General features: G+C 39.2%; 1 protein-coding gene across 1 annotated transcript; it reads left to right on the top strand.

Annotated features, from left to right (window-relative positions):
• The first annotated feature begins 19,795 nt into the window (after window positions 1-19,795).
• On the top strand, window positions 19,796-21,330 carry LOC122010923 (zinc finger MYM-type protein 1-like). Its single transcript, XM_042567388.1, has 2 exons — window positions 19,796-20,638; window positions 20,782-21,330. The coding sequence occupies exons 1-2, from the start codon at window positions 19,796-19,798 to the stop codon at window positions 21,328-21,330; spliced, it is 1,392 nt and encodes a 463-aa protein (XP_042423322.1).
• The last annotated feature ends 1,590 nt before the right edge of the window (window positions 21,331-22,920 follow it).

The following is a 22,920-nucleotide window of genomic DNA, read 5'->3' as shown; positions in this document are numbered from 1 at the left end:
GTCGACTCCTCCTTTTTCCTATTTTAATTCCAAATCCACCACCACTCCTTCCAGCCATCACCTTCAATGTGCACCTCATGTTCCTTCCCTTCGCAGAAATTGGCAACACTTGAAATCCCCCCGTCGCTTTCTCCCTGTTTTCCTCAATATGAAGCTAATTCATCTTCCAAGTAGTTATCCAGTTCGATTCTGCCGATAAAGTTCCAAACTTTAGTTTTCCAGGTTAAGAGGTGGGATTGCCATCTTCCACCCTCCTTGGCGCTGGCAAATTAAAGATTGGGGCCTTTGTCAGCCTTGATCGAGTTTCAAGATCAAAGTTCCCGTCTTCCATGTTTTGAGCCGGAAAGTTGCCAGATTTAGGGTTCGGAGTTGGTTCCTGGTGATTGATTTGGGGTTTATTAGCAATCTATCAAAATTCAGCTCTGGAGGCAAACGACGAGTTCCACCTATCTCCTCATCTCCCCGAGCCATAGGGAAGATGGCCGGGTGCAACCCCGCAGGCTACGGGCCAAGGTCCGGGTGCTGATCCTGCTGATGGTGCAGTTGCTCAAGCGAGAGTATAGGGATGAGGAGGGCGACGAGGCATACGACTCTACGTTATGGGTCAAATACGGCAGTGCGTGAATTGGAACAGCCCAACCCACGATGAAGATGCCTTCTTCCATGACCAGTGGGACGCCGCGCAGATCAATCATTTCATGGGCGTCGAACTGAGTTCACATCAGAATCATGGTGGTAGCAGTGCCGTTGGTCCACCGCCCACTGGTAAGCTCACGAGCTTAGATAAAATTGGATGAACAAGAATAAAAGTTAATGCATTGTCTCTTCTTTGGCCATATCTTCCCCTTCAGACATGGAACTGATGATGATAGATTTACAAAGCTATTGCTCTATGAAGATATGCCAATTGGTGGAAAAGGAGTTTCATCAGCTCTTGCTCTGTCCAATGCCATCAGCAATATTGCTGATAATTATACTCATTTTGTGAAGAATAAGTTATTTTCTATCTCTTTAAGACATGTTAGTATTTCAATTCTAAATCCTTTGATATTTCTGTTGGAAATAGTGGAGCATACATTACAAGTGATTGTAAACTTTAACCCTCTTTATTTTCCCAGTCTAGGATTTAGGGTCTATTAGTTTCACTTGGTATTTATTACCCCCAAAATTTTTGTTGGCATAGTTTGCACACACTCAATTTTTTGTCTCTTCAGTAAAATTAGATTTTTAGATACTAATACGGGATGTTACAAGAGAACCTAGTATAACGTAGCAATCAAAGTCAAAGTGATGTAACAGTCAAAGTCAATGGGAGGTGACAGCCAACATGTCACTCCCGACGGGATCTTGCTCCTCACTTAGTGCGAAGGCCTTCTATAAGGGAACAACTAACACAAGAGTCGGTCGGACTCGAGGTACCTAGTACTTTACTCGTGTTAAGACCCCTAATATATATCCGGCCAGTCATAAACCAGTCAGGTTTAATGTGCCGGTCATACTTACATTTGGCTTAATCCATGGATCTATCTTCTCGTTCAGGGAGCACAACCCTCAGTATATGGTTGGTTGACCCTAAAGCTGGTCCAATTGTGAAGAGGGGTAGCTCCAATCATTGCCAGAATACACATAACAAATTTGACCTGCCTTAACGTGCCTGTTGATCATACGAGATACAGTTCGTTGTTGCAACAACTTGATTATCACCATGCAGTTAGTTGATCACAACTCCGATAAGGTGTATACATGTATATACACAAGACAGACGCTCGACAATTCTTATTACACCCCCCCCCCCCCCCCCCCCCCGGGATAAAATACCAATCGGATCTCTTGGGACTAGATTTCCCTTTCCTCAAACAAGTATCCCAGCATATGGCTGGTCGATCATAGAATCGATCAGACCTAGGGGACTTAACTTCACATTGCTTCAATATCAGAGATCCAACATGACACAATATATAGCCGCTCAACTCATAGACTGGACCTCCCTACTCTACTTGCCACTCTACTTAGATATTGATTTGCCAATACAATATACAATCAGTTGGATAAAGATCCGACCGAGATATCTGCAAGGAACAACATTGTCAAAGAATCACAATAGTCTGTCAGAGAATAATAACCACCTGTTAGAGAATATTTGTTTATTATAACAAATGCATTCAATGAAATCTTCTTCGAAGGTGATTATACGTCTTCCATCAGCTTGCAGAATATTCCCTTAACCACCTCATTAATGGCGTAAGTTACAATAGAGGTGCACATGTGTAATGGAAGATTCCTTGGACGGTGACTGTATGCCTCCCAGGCTGTATATCTTCCTTCCTTTACACGACAAAAACATACACTGACATTCTGCCACCTAATGATTGCGAAGGTTATGAGAGGTGGTATATAAAGGGGAGTCCTCTTCATTGACAAGTACGTGTGCAACGCAATATATTTTACATATTGCATGCATCTACGGTTCATCTTTCTAATTTCTGCTAGGCCACTGTACTGACTTGAGTGTCGAAGAGCCTTCGCGAGGGACCCCTTCCCTGGTTTTGGGCGCTGACATTTTGTGTACTCTCTTGAGTGTGTGCAAAGAGAATTCTCGCTCCAGTTCATAGCCTTTTTCCTTGATTAAAAGTCTTCTTTCCATTAACAACCGAGTCACCTATCCAGCGCGTCATCTCTTTAGCTTTCAAACAGAATCAAATTTAGCATCGTCTTTGGGAATCTTCTCCTGAATTTGAGGCATAGAAATGGAAGAAGCTAGGCGATGCACCACTGTCACCTTGTCCATCTCTTATTGTCACCTATGCCCTTTAAATTTACTGAAAGTTACTAGATTAATTATTTTCTACTTCTCCTGCTACCATAAGAGATTTACTGAATTGCATTTGGATACACTTTTGGGTGATAATTTTTTAGATTGGAGATTTATGGACACGCTTTGGGAGAAGTTTATTAAATATATTTTTTGTCAACACACTTTAGGATTATATTTGATAGATATTTATGGTATATTTATTCAATTTTAATAACCTCCCAAAGGGAACTATCAGTGTGCAAAAGGATCATATCCAATAAGGCATCGAATATGATGAGTGTGTAATTGGGAATTATAAAAAAATACATGCCCTCAAAATTCATCCTTGCCAAAGTACATAATCCTAGTGAACATCAAGCGTCTTGTAGATATGGATCTGTATCTTCCTGAAAATCAACTCTGCATCAAATCTCATTTTCTCAAACATGTTGCGGTTCCTTGCCCTCTAAATATGATGCACTAATGTTGACATGGCAACGTAGCATGCCCTAGTTAGGGCAGAGGCCCCTCGATACTGAAGTTTGAATATCCATAGCATGCGTCGATATATGGCCATCTCAAGTCGCATTTGTAGCCATGCTCTGACCCTATCCTAAAGTTGTCTGATCGAATAACATTTGAAGAACACATGATCAAGTATATAAGTACTTTTATTATCCCTTTCCAATGTTAACACCGGGATTACTCGTGTATCTACTCAATTTACTCACTATAGGCTAAGTTTGATCGTGTATATAACATTAAGTATATCAGACTTCAAATCACTTGAAAGTACATTTTTTAATAAATACTTTCTCCTTGATTCTTCGATAGATGTTGACTCGTATCTATTAGAGTCCATGCCACCATAGTATGATACTTGGTGAATTTCTCAAGAATCATGTTCATATAATGAAACTGACTAAGAGAAGTACTGCTTTTCTAAGAATTTTGATTTCTAGACTTACATCAGTTAGACTCATGTTCTGCATGTCAAATATTGAGTTCAACATATTTTTAATGGACTTAATTATCTTATGATTGATCCCAATGATAGATATGTCATCTACATATAAATACAAGAGTATATGATCATTTTCTATGATTTTTATATAGATACATTTATCACATTCATTGATTTTAATTTCACATTCTTCAACAACGGCCGCTTTGCAGCCGTCTTTCCTCCATGAGTATTGTTTATTTTTAGCCGTCTTTTGATAGGCCAAATATCATATTTTTTTCCAGATTTTGCTCAGCACCCAATAACAGATTTTCTTCCTATGCTCCAGCATATTCAACCATCAAAAGATAACCTTCTTTCTTTGCTGCTCTTTTTACGATGACAGATCATATTCCAACCTTGAAATAACAATTCCTCATCTCCTATTTGTTTTTTTTCATTAAAGGCAAAGTTCAACATATCTGTTGTATCGTTGATTGTATTGGCGTTCTTTGCTTTAGAAGATTTGATTGATTATTGGCAACCAAACTCGACATTCAATATCTTTCATTGAGTTTGTTGAGGGATGAGGGAGGGGGGTAATAACGACAAAGATAACAGTTTAGGAGATTCAGAAATTGGTTTGAATTACTGATGATTTACCATGTTTGGATTATTTCTATATTTATCATATGTTGTCTTTATATTTTCCATATATTACTTTAGCAATATGTAAAATAATTTTGTTAGCCTATGACAATTATCAATCAATAATAAAGAACCAATTGTCTTATCTTTAGTTGTCTCTCTATTCTTTCTTTCCTATGTCTATGTGCTCTTGTATTATATATTTCAACATTTGCCTTCTCTAAGGTCTAAGGTTTATATACTGTTAAAAGAGCATCTCTATGTCGGACACTATAGAGGTCGTATGCTCCTCTACCACTCTCATGTGTACCAATGAGAGGAGCAGATCTGGCAGTAGTTTCCTCTCCATTCACCAAGCGCCATGTGTTTCTAGTAGAGTATCTAGGAGACCGGAGAGTATTTAGGAGATCAGATATGAAAATCTTGTAATTGTCTCTATTCATTCAATGTCACGTGTTATGGAATATTTGCAGAGAGGCAGTCTTGTTGATGAGGTGGTTGTAGGCCACCGCAGGGTATGGACCTTATTTGAAAAATGAGGGAATGAGGTCGATATTGAGTGACCTTAAGGATAGACGAAGTCGAAGACTGAGGCTGAGATAAGATGTTGGGATCCAAGATTGAATCATGGAGGATATCAACATCTGAGGTTGGGACAAAATATTGGGATATGAGACTAAGACTAAATAATGGAGGATGTCGACAGTCGAGGCTAAGACAAAATAGTGGGATCCGAGCCTAAGACTGAGTCTTGGAAGATGTTGGCAGTTGAGGCCAAAATAGGATGCTGGGATCCAAGACTGAGACTAAGTCATGAAGGATGTTAGTAACTGAGGCTGAGACAGGATGTTGAGATTTTAAACTGAGACAAGATGCCGAGATTCAAGTGATAAGATCCTTTAATGAATCTATTCAAATAAATCTTTTAACTTTATTTCCTTTTCTAAAATAAGTTTTAAACTTTTTCTTTTTTTTTCTAGATAAGTTTTAATAAGACATTTTCTCTTGAATATATTTTTTTATTTTATTTTTCTTTTAGACCTTTTCTTTTGAAAAGGTAGTTTAGGTCTCTATTTAAAGAGACGTTATGTAATTTTGGAGGACAAGTAATTTTCCTTTTAATTAATCAATTTCATTTAATTATTGGAGGTCGATCCCTTGAAGTGATCACCCTATTCCCTTTTTCATTTTTCTCTTTCGATTTTTTTACGTGATAGGCCCCCGGGTTCCTATCAACTTGGTATCAGAGTCGTTCACTTCATCATCATCCTATAGTATCTCGTAGAAACTTCAACAAGAGCATGGTCTTAACCCAACTTCAAGAGAAGAAAATTCACTCTGACATGACGACTGGAGGATCTCATCCTGACGCTAAATGGGCTCTAGAATTTGAAGCTAAGCACCAGACAAGGATGGGTAAACTCAAAAAAACTATGGCATCGTTGGTCACAATAGTGCAAGAATTGAAGGATCGTTTAGAAGTAGATTCCAGCTCAAGCATACTAATCAAAAGGGGAATAAATCAACAATCTCGATAACAACAATATAACCATGGAGTGAACTCAAATGAAGATCGAGAGCACAACCTTCCACGTATAAAAGTGGAATTTTCTCGCTGGGAGAACAACGATCCAATTGGATGGATTTCAAGGGCTGAAAAAAATTTCGCTTCCACAACACATCGGACAATGCAAAGGTAGAACTAGCATCTATAAACCTCAAAGGCAATACCGTATGACTGGCTTGAAGCATGCCATGGGCCTCCAACATGGGAGGATTTCAAAGAAAAACTCATCAATCGATTTGGTCCCTCCAGTTATGAAAATGTTGATGGAGAATTGGCCAAAATTCGACAGACTTCAACTATACTAGAGTACCAAGGACGATGATTGGTCAGAAAAACAACTACTAGGCACTTTTATTGAAGGACTTTGCCTTGATATACGACGAGAAGTAAAAATAAATCAACCCCTCACCATGAAGGCTGCCTTATCCTTTGCATGACTACAAGAAGAGAAGATCAATGAGGAAGGAAGAAGAAATAACAAGGTAATTCGTGAAAACCCATCACATTATTTAACACACCGTAGATTGACAAAAGAAGAGATCAAGGAAAGGATGACAAAGGGATTATGCTGGCATTGCGATGAAAAGTGGCACCGTGGTCATCAATGCAAGCAAAAGAGGATACTGATGATTGAACCAATAGAGAACTCTGAGGAAGAAGATGATTTCGATGACGGTGAAACACAAGATAATATCAACTAAGTACAAGATGACTCTATGACGATATCAGTACATGCCTTAAAAGGACTACAAACTCCACAAACAATGAAGGTAAAAAGATTCATTAAAAAGCAACCAGTAATGATACTTATAGATTCAGGAAGCACCAATAATTTTCTAGACTCAACCTTAGCAAGAAGGTTTAAACAAAAAATAGAGTGAGCATCTACATTTGATGTTAAGGTGGCAGATGGAAGATCACTTACAAGTCCAGGAAAGTGCGATGGTATTAAAATTTTCTTACCAAATTATGAATTAATCACATATCTCTTTCTTCTATCCCTAGATGGTTGTGATGTACTTGGAGCACAGTGGTTGAAAACATTAGGAGACATAATAAGAAATTTCTCTCAACTAACAATGTGCTTCCAAGATTAAGGAAAAGAAGTTTGCATCATAGGCAAGAGACAAGATACTATCACATCAATCGGTAGTTATCAGGCAGAGCGGTTGTTAAAGAAAGATTGCTCCATTTTTCTCATGCAACTCTCCATCAAAGAGGATCCTAAAGGTACCTCGCATACCCCTCAAGAATTAGAGGAACTTCTTACAAAATTTTCTATGATATTTGCTGAGCCAAAGGGACTTCCTCCATCACGTTCACATGATCATTGTATACCTCTAATACTGGGAGTGCACCCCCAAATGTTAAGCCTTATCGCTACCCATACTGTAATACCCCGGTTCTGAGATTCTGGTTAAATATGACTTAAAAGGTTAGATGGTACTATCCATATCACCAAGGTGCACCTTCCTTTTCGGAAGCCCAAACTTAAGAACTCCAAAGTTAAGCGTGCTTGGCTTGGAGAAATCTAAGGATGGGTGACCTCCTGGGAAGTTTTCCAGGGTGCGTGCAAGTGAGGACAAAGCATGCTGAAAGGACCTCCGGTGGTCTGTGGAGGACCTCCGGTGGTCTGTGGAGCTAGTCGTCAACCTGATGGATAATTATGGGTAGCGTTCCCGGTTCGGTCTGGGTGGGGCCGCCCGGGCTGGGGCGTTACACATACATACAGAAGGAGGTAATTGAGAAGATTGTACAAGAGACGTTTCAAGCTGGTATTGTTCGCCCAAGTGTAAGTCCATATTCTTCTCCAGTACTGCTTGTGCGAAAGAAAGACGGAAGTTGACGAATGTGTGTAGATTATTGGGCACTCAATAAAATTACAGTGAAAGATAAGTACCTCATCCCCATCATTGATGAATTACTTGATGAATTAGGAGGTTCCTCATTCTTCTCAAAGTTGGATCTTCGCTCGGGCTTTCATCAGATAAGGATCTATCAGCCAGACATTCCAAAACAGCCTTTCAGACTGATGATGGTCATTATGAATTTTTAGTCATGTCTTTCGATTTAACTAATGCAACTTCTACATTCCAAAGTTTGATGAACGATATCTTCAGGACTTACCTCTGCAAGTTTGTTTTGATTTTCTTTGATGATATCCTTGTTTATAGTTCATCATTCGAAGATCATTTGCATCACCTTTATAAAGTACTCACTCTTTTACGTGAGTATTCTCTTTTTGTGAAAAGATCTAAGTGTAGATTTGGGACAACTAAGGTGGAATACCTTGATCATATTGTAAGCCAAAAAGGAATAACTACTGATCCCTCAAATGTGCTAGTTATGAAGGAGTGACCCACCCTAAAAAAATATTAAGGCATTACGTGGTTTTCTGGGTCTCACAGGTTACTATCGTAAATTTGTAAAAAATTATGGAAAGATTAGCTCCACTAACATATTTGTTAAAGAAAGATGCATTTAGATGGTGTTCTGAAGTAGAAAATGTATTTCAAAATTTAAAGGAGACTATGACGACAACACCAGTTCTTGCACTACCTAATTTCAATAAGTAATTTGTCATTAAAGCCGATGCATCCGGAGTTGGAATCAGAGTAGTACTTATGCAAGAAGGACAACCATTAGCTTTTCTAGCAAGGCACTATCTCTTCTACATCCATAGATGTCAATTTATGACAAGGAAATGTTGGATATCATACATGCCGTTACAAAATGGAGACCCTATCTTCTTGGCCGACGCTTTCAAATATGAACTGACCATAAGAGTCTTAAGTTTATCTTAGATCAACGTATCTCAAATATGGATCAACAAAAATGGATCAAGAGACTTTTAGGATATGATTATGAAATCGTTTACAAGAAGGGAACGAAAAATACAATAGCCGATGTTTTATCTCGCCTTCCTAATCAAATAGAGTTCGCTACTAGATCTTTAGTAACTTGCAAAAACTTGGAGAACATAAAAAGAGAGTAAAGGAAAATTCAGCGACACAGGCTCTCATCCAAAACATATTACAAAATTCATCACCAGAATCCCACTATTCTTGGGATGGAGAAATTTTACGATATAAAAATAGAATCTTCCTTCCAACAAACTCAGTTGAAAAGGAAATAATACTGGAGGAATTTCATTGTTCACCAATTGCAGGGCATTCTGGCTTTCTACGTACGTATAAATGGATTTCAAGAGCTTTCTATTGGAAGGGAATGAAGAAAGATACCAAAAACTTTGTTGCTGAATGTGATATATGTCAAAGAAACAAAGGAGAAAATGTAGCAAGACCAGGTCTTCTTCAACCCCTTCCCATACCTGAACAAATATGACCGACATTTTCATGGATTTTGTAGATGGGTTACCCACTTCACAAGGACAAACTACTATCATGGTGGTCGTTGATCGTCTGACAAAATATGCCCATTTGTGCATATTATTGCATCCTTATACAGCTGCCCGTGTTGCTCAAGCATTTGTTGCCCATATAGTCAAAGTACATGGTCTACCAAGATCTATTGTCACTGATAGAGATCCGGTTTTCACAAGTAAATTTTTGAGAGAATTATTCTAATTGCAAGGCACTAAACTTAATTTTAGCACATCCTACCTCCCACAGTCTGATGGACAAACAGAGGTGGTTAATCGATGTTTAGAGAATTATTTACGTTGCTTAACTTGTGATAGACCCAAGAAGTGGGTTCGTTGACTTCCATGGGCAGAATGGTGGTACAATATGACCCACCACTCAGCTACTAAGATTACCCCATTTGAGGTCGTTTATGGATGTATGCCACCCTCAGTTAGCTCATACACATATGGATCAACAAATGTGCATCAAGTCGACCAAAACCTACATACAAGGGATCAAATATTGCAACTTTTGAAAAACAACTTATGCAATGCACAAGCAAGAATGAAGCAACTGGCCGACAAGCATTGTTCGGAAAGAGAATTTGCAATAGGAGATTGGGTTTTTCTAAAACTTCAACCATACAAACAAGTTTCAATTCGTCCTTCAACCTCTATGAAGTTGTCACCGAAATTTTATGGCCCATATAAAGGATAGAGCGTATTGGACCTGTTGCTTATCGCTTGGAGCTTCCACAAGATTCTAAAATATACCCTGTATTTACGTGTCTTGTTTAAAGAAGAAATTAGACGATAAATTTACCCTTCAACAAAACCTTCCTGAAGTGAATTCAGATGGTAAAGTTAAATTTCAACCTATGCTATTTTAGAAAGGAGACTTGTGAAGAAGAACAATCAACCGACGGTTGAGCTATTAATTGAATGGGACAATTTATCTATCGATGATGCAACATGAGAATTATATGATACCATTCAAGAAAAGTTTCCAGAGTTTATTGATAAACAACCTTGAGGACAAGGTTGTTTTAAAGAGCAATGGAATGATAAGATCATTTTAATGGATCTATTCAAATAAATCTTTCAACTTTATTTCCTTATCTAAAATAAGTCTTAAACTTTTTCTTTTTTTTGTTTCTAGATAAGTTTTAATAAGACATTTTTTCTTGAAAATACATTTTTATTTTATTTTTTTTAAACCTTTTCTTTTGAAAAGGTAGTTTATGTCTCTATTTAAAGAAACATTATGTAATTTTGGAGGACAAATAATTTTCTTTTTAGTTAATCAATTTCATTTAATTATTGGAGGTCGATCCCCTCGAAGTGATCAACCAATCTCCTTTTTCATTTTTCTCTTTCGATTTTTTCACGTAATAGGCCTTCGGATTCCTATCATCAAGACCGAGACTAAATCATGATGTCAACGACTGAGACCAAGATAAGATGTCAGGATCCTAAATTGAGACATGTCTTTTGACTAACTCTATTTTTGGGACTGAATATGTTGAGTCGATTCCACCAGACCTGCTTACCTAGGCTGAGTCTGATTTCTTTTAGGTCATATTTAACTAATCTTGATTTTGACATATCTTTTAACTGCATGAGACATGTGGAGGCAATAGAAATCCGCCGCCACATCAATAACTATCGTGATACTCACCATGGCATGGACATGACTTTGATGTTGCTTTTATTATTTCTCAGGAGAATGATTGGCCACAAGTTTGATGGTCTTATTCCTGCTGAAGTGGATACTCTTCCTAATCTTGGAATCTTGTAAGTAGTGGTTTTTTGAAACTATTCTTCCTTTGTACCGTGAAACTGGCTTGCAGTTAAAGCCAATTCGAATTAACTGATTTTACTTGAAGATATTGTAACTTGAGATCCAGCTTAAATATGGACAACAACCCAAAATCCATTATCCTTAGTGACTTAGTCATATAAACCAGTAGATAGACTTTACGGATAAATACAATTAAATGCTTCCCGCATAATCTTTGATAACACAAATTTTTAAGTCTTTAATGTCTCGCTGTTACATTCCCCCATCATTCAACCACCTGGACATGACTGGAGCCCATAATTCAAGCCATGATCTTTCATGCTTTATGAGCAACCAGTTAAGTTCTCGTACAATTTTGATCTCTTGGTCCAAATCTTCCAACCTGACTCTATTGAATTAAGAGTTTTTCAAGCTTTATGTGCAATCTAACACGCTCTTTCACCCTCGATACATATATGAAAAATACAAGCTCTTTCGCTCGCAAGGTAGCAGATGCGCCCAAGGATGGGGATGCTGAAGGCGAGCAACATCGTTGGTTAATTGAGGGAACGCAAAGTCTGATCGGTTTCGGAATCAGTTGGAGATCAAACAAGATGGGAATTTGAAGCTCCCGAAGATTCAAATTGAAATGGTCGATGGGGAAAGATTGGATCTTCGAACAGGAGGGAGATGTGAGGGTGCTTTTTTTTATTTTTACATATTTCAGGGAGATTCTTATAAAATTCCTTGTTCAACTATTTTTTTTTATTAAGCCCTCTATTTTATTCTTTTCGCAACCAATGAATAATTGAACTTAACATAGTGAAGAAAAATTTATAAATTAATGGATTATATATATATATATATATAAATCAAAAAATAGTTAGTTTACCATCTTGTTGAGATATCTATACATTTGAAAGATGAAAGAGTTCCACCACTTAGTTTTCCATCTCGTTGAGATATCAATACATTTGAAAGATATCAGCACAATTTCTTCAAGTTAATTTACTAAATTTCATTGACTAATTAATTTGAAAATTTTCTTAATATTCATTTTTTGTCATGAGTAACGGTAACGGCACAGCACCGCCGTCTCCGTCTTCGTGGTCTTCCACTCCGTCTTTCTCAAAATATATATAAATTAATTATTATTATTATTTAATTGCCACCAACTCTAATTCTCTAAATTCATCCCAAAGGCCCCCTTGCCGCTGCTACCGCGGTCTGCTCCTTCGCGAACTCTCTACCGCCCTCCTCAATGTTCAGCTCCGGCCGCGGGTCATGGTTTCACTTCCTTAGGGCTACTCTTTCCGGCGAATTGCGTCCAAGGTTCGGTGGCTCTGAGCTTTTCACTGGGCTCTTTGCCTGATAGCGTTGGAGGGGAAAAGAAGGCAGGGACATCGAAGCGAGGGGTTTGGACGTCTTCGCATGGCTTGAACGCCGAGGTGATCCTCCTAACTAGGCCTAGCCTTGCGCTGGAATATTCTATACTTCCGAAAGTAGCTAGCTTCTTTTAAAGTATTAATTTCCTTGTGCAGTCCGTTGGTGTTTTTTCTCGCAGTCTGTGGTTTGACAGATCGAAGAGAGAGCTATATATCTGGTGAGTTTTTTTTTCCCCTATCTCCGTTTTACTTTGTTTGAAGAAAATTCGAATTTTATATGCGATTCATAATCGGTGCGTGAAGGTTGGTTTTTGATGTCAGTTTCTATGCGGTGGCGCAAAGACTTGGTAGGAATATTGTCAATGGACCATGCTTAGATCGAACGTACGTAACATTAAGTCCAATCAACACGTTTAAATCTTGGACGGGCAAAGTATAACATATCGTCGTTGGGAAGCATAAATTTGGAAAGGAAACATGTAGCACAATTATGGATAGGGGTGTAATTGAGTCAAGTTGAGTCCAACTTTTCAATATTTGAGTTTGGTTCGTTTATAATCGAGCTGAACTCGAGTTTTATTTAACAAATATATTCATAACTCATGAGTTTATTCGAACTTTTATCAAATCTAAACAAACTTAACAAATATAAATTATAAATTTAAATATTCATTAAAAACTAAATTATATATTTAGAAAAAATTATAATATTCTTATTAAAATTTATAATTTTATTCTAATAAATAAATTTAATATATTTATCTATATGTTTCATAAGTAGAGTGTAAAATCTATAAATTTAATATCAAAACTATTATTTTTTTTATTTAAAAAGTTAATTTATGAGCTTAACGAATATGTTCATGAATTAATGAACCAAATATTGTGAAGTTTGAGTTTGGTTTGTTTATCTTAACGAACCTCATTAAATGATCTCAAACGAACTTTTATCGAATCGAACTTCGAATAGCTCATGAGCGGTTTGGTTCATTTATACCCCTAATTGCAGTGGCGGATCTAGGAGGGAGCGGGGGTGTGCTTGAGCACCCCCTTGCTCCTAGAAAATTCCACTAGTATGCTGCATTTTGAGAGGCAGCGAGAAGGAAGACAAGCTCCAGCTCCCTTCTTTGAGCACCCTTTTTTTTTTGTCTAGATCCGCCACTGCCTAATTGTGGATCTTAATTCATGGAACTGCAACTACGTACATAGGAAGAGTCATATTCCGCAGTAGGTGTAGTTGCCTCCTGTGGATCTCCGAGGCCGCGAGAGCCACCTCGTGAGCACTGCTTTAGCGGCCTCCTTGCGATCACTGCTACTAGCAGCCACCTTGCGTGCGGCTGGATCTGCGAGGCCACGATGTCGCTTGCTAATAGTGCGAGAAAATCTCAAAGAAACAAATTAACGGACAATAAGATTATTTGCAACTTTTCTTGTTAGGGTTAATTTGCTGGGAAGAAGAGGAAGGGAAAAGTTGTTAGGGATTGCAGGGAAAAGGGGAAAAAAATTGGTTAAGAAAAAAAATTAAATAAGTTAACAAGGTTAATACCTTTAGAAAATTAATTGATCTATATTAATAACAATGACATTTATTAAAATTATCATGGTAGATAGCTGATCCTGTCCGGAATCTGAGGTAAACGAAAGTTGGCGGAGATGGCATTGATGTTGAGCGGTTGGTGCATTGAATCCCTCCTCCCACGCACGACTGCCGGTGATTCCGGTTGAGGGGGTGTCATACTCGGCCTCTTCTGGCGAGCCACTGATAAGCCGCAAGAGGCGCCGGGCGGAGGCTACACCTTGAGCCGCTTCCTCCGTTGTGCGGACCCCCACTAGAACTAGCCCGCGCCTTCCCTCCGCTGAGCGGGTTGAAACTTCGATGCCAGCTCCCGCCATGGCGATCGTTCCCCCTACATCATCTGATCGTACACCATCTGATCGCGCCTTCCCTCCTCAGTTTCTTTCATGTCGCTGCCCCCGAAGATTCAAAAGTTGAGCATCCAGCCAGCGTCAACTCTCGGCCGTTCGACAGAGCGACCTCGGCCCAATTAGCCCCGAGCAGCCGGTGTCACATAACGGCGGTTATCCATCTTCCGACTGAGGAGTGGCGTGAGTCGGACAACGCTGAATCCCGAGGCCCAGAGCACCAAATAATCATTCAGGGGCTGCTCGCACAGATATGGGCTGACACCCGAGCTCGTGCAGCGGTCATGCGTTCGGGGGCGCTCGCAGGCAGTCATACCCAGATGTCTACTGGGGTAAGTTTTGTATGTTCTTAATTTATCTCCGATCGACTCTTTATGTTTCTAGTTCCTCGCAGTATTGGGTAGAGAGCCTGATCATGTACCAAAGGCTTGCCTTTTTGGAGTAGGAGGTTAAGCAGCTAAAGGCGCCGAGCGGCCAATCATCTACTTCTAAGACACAGCTGGAGCAGATGAATGCTGAGATGATTCAACTAAGAGTCGATCTGGTTAAGAGCGCCGAGCAGCTAGAGGCGGAGAAGGAAAAAATGCTGAACAAGCCACCCAATTAGCTCGGCTCAATAAACATGCCAACACCTTTGAATCTAAACTTCATTCAGCCAACACTAGGAAACTCTTGGCCATTAAAGATCTGGAGATCAAAAATAAAGAGTTTCAGGTGTTGGCCCAAAACTTGAAGGATGCTGAGGCTGCCTTGAAGGCAGAGCGGGATGGACGGTCAGCCAAGCAGACTGCAATGAAGGCCCAGCTCGACGCCAAAGATGAAGAGCTGACCAAGTTGAAGAAAGAGTTGGAGGCCTCCCGAGCGGCCATAGAGACTTATCAGAGAGCTGAGTTGAGTAGGTTCGATCTCATGAAGCAAGCATACATCTGCTCGGATGCTTTTAATGACAAAGTCATTGATCAAGCTCTTCATTTGTTCGACCTTGCGATCGACGGGATGCTCAACCAACTCAGAGAAGGCGGCTACCTTCCCGCTGCTTTAACAAGTAAGGTCATCAGTCGGGATAAGCTGACTAAGTCGCTACCTGATGATGTCTTAGATTATCTGGAATGAGCCTGTTGAGAGTTCTGCCTCTGTAAAAATTTTGAAGTTTCAATGAATGCTTGTCCGTCCGGCTAAGATTTAATTTCTTCTAGTATTTTAGTTTTTCAACTCATTTTTCAAGCGCCGCGTAAACTCATGGCCTTGTGATTCTTCCAATTGGCAACATCTTATCTACTTAGCTGATCAATGCATTTTGTTTTCAAAGTCGTCGATTGACCGTTTAACATGAGTTTAAGGTCGTTGCTCAACCGTTGACGGAGACAAGGGTTTAAGGTCGCCGCTTGACCGTTGATGGAGACGGGGTTTAAGGTCGCCGCTCGACTGCTAATGACAACAGGGCTTTAAGGTCGCCGCTTGACTATTGATGGAGACAGGGGTTTAAGGTCGCCGCTCGACCACTGACAAAGACAGGGGTTTAAGGTCGTCGCTCGACCACTAACGAAGACAGGGGTTTAAGGTCGCCGCTCGACCGCTGACGAAAATAGGGGTTTAAGATCGCCGCTTAACTACTAACGAAGACAGAGGTTTAAGGTCACCGCTCGACTGCTGATGACGACCGGGGTTTAAGGTCGCCGCTCGACCGTTGATGGAGATAGGGGTTTAAGGTCACCGCTTGACCGCTGATGACGACAGGGGTTTAAGGTCGCCGTTCAACTGTTGATGGAGACAGGGGTCTAAGGTCACCGCTCGACTGCTGATGACGTCAGGGGTTTATAATCATCGCTCAACTTTTAACTTGGCCTGGTCAGCATAACAGTCTTGAAAGCTTGGTTTTTATCATGTTGAACCTGCATCCAGGAGGCATATACACAAGTACATTTATATTTGCTCACGCACCTCACCCGAGCCTGTAGGATTGGAGATGATTCGCGCTCCACGGTCGCTCGAATCGTCTCCCATTTTCATCTTCCAAGTAATAGGCCCCCGAGAGGAGTTTCTGTACGACATTATAAGGTCCCATCTATGGTGCATCGAGTTTGGTGGCGTCGCCGACCGGCTTAACTTTCTTCCACACTAGATCACCGACCTGGAAGGACCTCGGGATCACCCCCTGTTGCAGTTCTGCCTCATCCACTGTCAGTAAGCCATTAGCTGAACGACCGCTTTATCCCACGTTTCATCCAACCAGTCGAGCTCCAGTAACCTTCACTCGCTACTTCCCTCCTCATCGTAGAGTCGCACTTGGTCGAATTCTATTCCAACCTCTACAGGAATTACTGCTTCTCCTCCGTACACCAGCTGGAATGACGTTACGCCAGTGGCCTCCTTTGGAGTCGTACAGAGTGCCCACAAGACACTTGAGAGCTCGTCGATCCAACTACCTCCTGCGTGGTCGAGCCGAGTTCATAAGCCTTTGAGGATCTCCCAATTTTAGAACTCCGCTTGACCGTTGCTCTGGGGGTAGGAGACTAAGGTGAAGGTCTGCTGGATGTCATGGCCTTCGCACCACTCCCTGAACTTCTGACCCGCAAATTGCCTCCCATTATCCGAGATGAGTCAACGACGGATGCCGAACCGATAGAGGATGTTCTGCCAGATGAACTTGATAACCATCTGCTCACTTATCTTTGCAAGGGGTTCAACCTTTACCCATTTTGAAAAGTAGTCCACAACAACGAGCAGGAACATTCGCTGACCGGTCGCTATGGGAAATGGTCACATGATCTCCATGCCCCATTGGTCGAACGGGCAAGATACCGTGGATGACTTCATCTCTTCGGCCGGTCGATGTGAAATATTGTGATACTTTTGGCAGGACAGGCATGTGGCTGTCGTCCGAGAGGCATTCTCTTGGAGAGCTAGCCAGAATTATCCGACCAGGAGAATTTTTCGAGCTAGCGATCGACCACCTGGATGGCTTCCACAGGAGTCTTGGTGTACCTCTTGCAAGATGTACGCTGCGTCCTCTGGTCCAACACACTTAAGTAAGGGCCTAGAGAAGGCTCTTTTGTACAGCTAATCTCCGACCAAGGTGAACCGTCCAACCCTCTTCTTTAATAGATGCATGGCCTCCTGGTCGGCCGACGTACTACCCAATCAGAGAAATTCGATTAAGGATGTTCTCCAGTCACTTGGAAAGACAACTCCCTCCATCTGGTCAATATGCGCCACCAAAGAAACATGTTCGATCGGTTGGTTGATCATGACTGGTGATAATGAACTAGCTATCTTGGCTAGTTCATCTGCTGCTTGATTGTCCAATCGAAGGATCTTTTGTGTCGTGACTTCTTGAAAGTTTGTCTTTAGCTTCTCAAAGGCTTCTGTATATAGCTTGAGTCGAAGATTGCTAATCTCGAATGCCCCACCAGTTGTTGAGCGACCAACTGAGAGTCTGAGTGAATAAGGACCTTTGTAGCTTTGACATGCTGCGCTGCTTGCAAGCCAGCTATCAAGGCTTCATACTCAGCCTCATTTGTTGGTAGCGTGATAATTCAACCAGGTGTCCCCTTTGTACAACCGCGTGTTCACATTGTGTTTTCATTCCATATATACGTGTTCACATTGCGTTTTCATTCCATATATACGTATTCACATTGCGTTTTCATTCCATATATAATTATATCAAGATTTAGTTTTTTATATTTTTATTTATCTCTTGATTTTTTTTGACACGTTTTCATTCCATATATAATTATATAAAGCTTTATTTTTTATATTTTTATTTATCTCTACTCGATTTTTTTGTTTCCGCCGCGGCGCCGCTCACAAAACCTTTACGGCTTTACCCTTGTGATATTGGCATCTTGCCCTTTGTTTCTTCTCTCTCTCTCCCGAGCGCCGACCAAAGTGGCAAAGCCGTAAAGTCCTGCGCCCAAAGGCTGTTTTTCCCTCTCTTCTGAGTGCCGATCAAAGCAGCAAAGGTTCTGCCTTCGGCCTTCAGCCTTCGACCTTCAAGTAAGTAGATTTTATTTTATTTTATTTTATTTTATTTCTTTAATAATTGTTTGATTATTTCTTGATTACAATGTATGATACAAGTAATAATTTAAAATTTTAATTGTTTAAATGTTTAGTTGTTTTTTATATTTGATTGTTGGATAATTAAAAATTTAGATTTTGTATATTTAATGGTTGGATAATTTGTAATTTAGTTTTTTATAAACTCTGAATATGTAATTAGTTTTTTTTATTAGCTGTTAGTTAATTGTAATTTGTGAATATTGATAATTTATGCTAAATTAATTTTATTTTTTTAAAAGAATTGTGTTGATGAATGATGTTAAATAATTTAATTGTGTTATTGTTAAATTGTTCACATTACTTTATGTTGATAATTTTTTCCCATACATTATAATTTGTAGAAAATATTGAAATATTTTGCAAAGAGGCCTAAGAGTTCAATTGAATCGTCTAGTGTTCCGGATGAAGAGTCTACTCCTGCACCACAACCACCACCACCTCCTCGTCCTCCACAAATTTTATTTGAAATTATTGAAAATCTGAGTAGTGAAGTAGAAATTGTTGCTGATCCTGGTTTACGAAAATTGATTGAAGAGTATGCTGTTGGTGCTAGAGATCGTATTCGAAAAGAATATGTTGTTATGGGCCCTTGTCAACCTCGAGGCCATAATTTTCCAAGAAAAAAAATGGGTAAAGACAATAGATGTTTCAGAGAGGTTTGGTTTAAAGACCGTGATTGGTTGGAGTATAGTGTTTCAAAGGATGCAGCCTTTTGTTTCTGGTGTTATCTTTTTAGACCTAGTAATATAGGGTTTGGAGGAGATGATGTATTTATGAGATCTGGTTTCATAAATTGGAAAAAAGCAATTGAAAAATTCAATGAGCATGTAGGTGGAGTTGGTAGTGCGCACAATGAGCCAAGAATACAGTTTGAGGGTTTCAAGAATCAAAGACAAAGTGTGGAGTATTCATTTTCATCGGGGAAACATGAGCTTGAAGTTGCTTATCGCAAACGCTTGAATTCCATTTTAAAAGTAATTCAATTTTTGTTGTTACAAGGATTGCCTTTTCGGGGACATGATGAGTCTTCGACATCATCCAATAGAGGCAATTTTTTAGAATTTCTCAAATGGTATAGCTCAGAGTGTCCAGAAGTTGCGACAATTGTTGGAATGAATGCACCTGGAAATAATCAAATGATTGTCCCAAAAATTCAAAAGCAATTGGTGAATGCTTGTGTAGTTAAGATCACAAATGCTATTCTAACTTATCTTGGAGATAGGTGGTTCACTTTACTACTTGATGAGGCTCGTGACTGTTCAGTGAAAGAGCAAATGACAGTTTATTAGATATGTGAATAAACATAGAGAGGTGATTGAACGATTTATGACTGTAGTTCATATTGCAACAACTACAGCTGCTTGTTTGAAGGAGGCAATCGACTCTTTATTTGCTAAGTATGGTTTGTCAGTGGCGAGATTGAGGGGTGAAGGATATGATGGTGCTTCAAATATGTTTGGAGAATTTAATGGCTTAAAGTCACTGATAATGAAAGAAAATCCGTATGCATTGTATGTTCATTGTTTTGCTCATCAACTCCAGCTAGTGGTTGTAGTTGTTGCTCAAGCAAATCAATATGTTTGTAATTTCATGTGGATTGTTGGTTCAATTGTGAACACATCTGCATCATCTTGCAAAAGGGCCGACAAACTTCGACAACTTGAACATGACAGAAAAGTTAAACTTCTTGAAAGAGGAGAGATTAGTTCTGGTAGAGGACTAAACCAAGAAACTAGTCTAGCTAGACCTAGAGATACACGATGGAGGTCTCATCATTCTACTTTATGTCATATTGAACAAATGTGGTCATCTGTTATAGAGGTTCTTCAAAATTTGATTGATGATGGTGATCGTTCTTCTAAGGGTTTAAGTAGAACTTTGGTTGAAAGAATGGAGAGGTATGAATTTATGTTTATTCTACTATTGATGAAACATATATTGGCAATCACAAATCATTTGTCAACCGTTCTACAAGAGAAAGATCAAAATATTGTGAATGCGATGCATTTAATCAATAATGTGAAATGCAAATTGCAAAAGTTGAGAGATTCTGGATGGGATATTTTACTTGAGGATGTGAAGAAGTTTTGTAACACTCATTCCATTGAAATAATTAATATGACAGATAACATCAACAACCGTAGTCGTTTGAAGAGAGATGGAAAAAATGTTAATTTTTATCACTACTTCCATGTTGAAATCTTTTGTGAGGTAACTTCATAATTCTTTTTTTGTTTACCGTCAATTAAATTCTTTTAAACAGTAACATATTTATTAATTTTTACTTTTGTTGTTTGATTTTTAAATTGTAGGTTATCGATATTATTCTACAGGAGATGGATAGTCGTTTCTCTGAAACAACTACAGATTTGTTGATTTATATGTCATGCCTTGATCCTAGGAACTCGTTCTCTAGATTTGATGTACAGAAGTTAGTGCGTCTAGCTCATTTTTATGAGGATGATTTTTCTTGGAATGAGCGTATGTTGGTTGAACAAGAGCTTGAAACATATATTGATGACGTCAGATCAGATGAACGATTTGAAGGCATTTCAGATTTGGGAGCTCTTGCAAAGAAAATGATTGAAACAATGAAGAACCGTGTATTTCCTTTAGTTTATCGGATGATTGAGCTAGCCTTACTTCTTCCAGTTGCTACTACAACCGTTAAAAGAGTGTTTTCAACAATGAATATTGTCAAAACAAATTTGCGAAACAGGATTGGAGATGAATGGACGAATGATAGTTTGGTAGTCTATATTGAGAAAGATGTTTTTAATACTGTCGACAATGAGCCAATTTTACAGCGTTTTCAGAACATGGAGTCTCGAAGAATGCAATTGTCACGTATTCATGAGTAGATTGCTTTAATATTTTAATATTATTGTACGAGTTTCTTTTCATAATATTGTACCTTTTTCTCTTGTATGCAAGTTATTTAAAAAATATTTTTTAATTACATAGAAGTTATTAACTATTCAAAAAAAAATCGCCACGCTCAAATCGCGGTCGCCCCTCCATGATTGAATTCCTAGATCCGCCATTGAATTCAACCGAACGGAAAGTTACATTCGGTCTTCCCTTGGAGAAATGAGCTGGATGCCAATCCCGCTACCTTGTCTGGTGGAAGAGTCATCAACATATATTCTCCAAGTTGCTTCTGGCTTGTCATTCTGGATTTCTGTGATAAAGTTAGCCAAGGCCTGTGCTTTTATCGCCGTTCAAGGCTGGTATTGGATGTCGAACTCACTTAGTTCAGTTGTCCACTTGATCAACCGACCGGATGCTTCTGGGTTGAGGAGGACTCTTCCCAAGGTATTGTTGGTTATCACGACGATAGGATGAGAGAGGAAGTATGGGTGGAGTCTCCGAGCGGCTAGTACCAAAGTGTAAGCTAACTTTTCCAGACCAATGTAGCGAGATTTGGCATCTTTCAATATATGACTCAAAAAATACACAGGCTGTTGCTCTTGCCCATTTTTCTTAACTAATGTCGAGTCGATCGCATTCTCGGTGGATGACAGATAGATCCAGAGCGGCTCTCCTGCGCTCGGCTTAGCCAATATAGGCAAGGAGTTGAGATAATCTTTGAGCTCTTCAAATGCTCGGTCGCACTCACTAGAATTTTATCGTCGGACACAGTGCCTTGAAGAATGATAGGATCCGATCAAATGATTTAGATATGAATCTAGACAGAGCGGTAATATGCCCGATCAACCGTTGGGCATCCTTCAAGTTGCGTGGCAGTGGCATTGTTGGATCGCGGCGGTCGGCTAGAAGGGGGGTTGAATAGCCTGAAAATAAAAATCAAACCCTTCTCGAACTCTTGAACTAACACTTGCATAAATAATTAACTAAACAAACAAAAATATGAGGCTCATAAGATTTAACTTGGTTACAACTGGGGAGGTTGTTAATCCAAGGAAAATGATCGTACTAAGTGTTGGAGTGTATACTTAAAAGTTTAGCTTTTGTACACATTTATTTTGAAATAAAGAATCACATTGGTCAAATGTTTACATTTATTTGTTAAATGTAATTGTTCAATTAATTTATATAGTAGATAACATGGAGTGTGGAGTCACACTTAGAAGATCATGTTGTCGGTTCTCTATAAATTATAAACAGTTGCTCATGACTAAGATGGAGAGGAACAAACCATCAGAATAGACGTAGTGTAATTAAGTATTAGTTTATCTTGACTAATAAATTACACTGATACACTTTAAGTGTATTGAGTAGGATCATTTAAGTAAGTTCTTTTTGTACTGACTTAATAAAAGAACTAGACCTTAGTTATTATGGAAGTGTGTACTCTTAATCCTAATATAATAACAAGCATGTATATTTAATATTTATTTCTTTGACTTATCAAAGGGTGAGGTTTAGCTCGATAAATCAATATGCCCGATAAGTTGGGAAATGATATTACTTATAGTATGTGTTGTTGA

This window comes from Zingiber officinale, chromosome 8A (genome assembly GCF_018446385.1).
Source record: "Zingiber officinale cultivar Zhangliang chromosome 8A, Zo_v1.1, whole genome shotgun sequence".
Classification (NCBI taxonomy): domain Eukaryota; kingdom Viridiplantae; phylum Streptophyta; class Magnoliopsida; order Zingiberales; family Zingiberaceae; genus Zingiber; species Zingiber officinale.
This window is presented reverse-complemented; position numbering and strand designations above follow the sequence as displayed.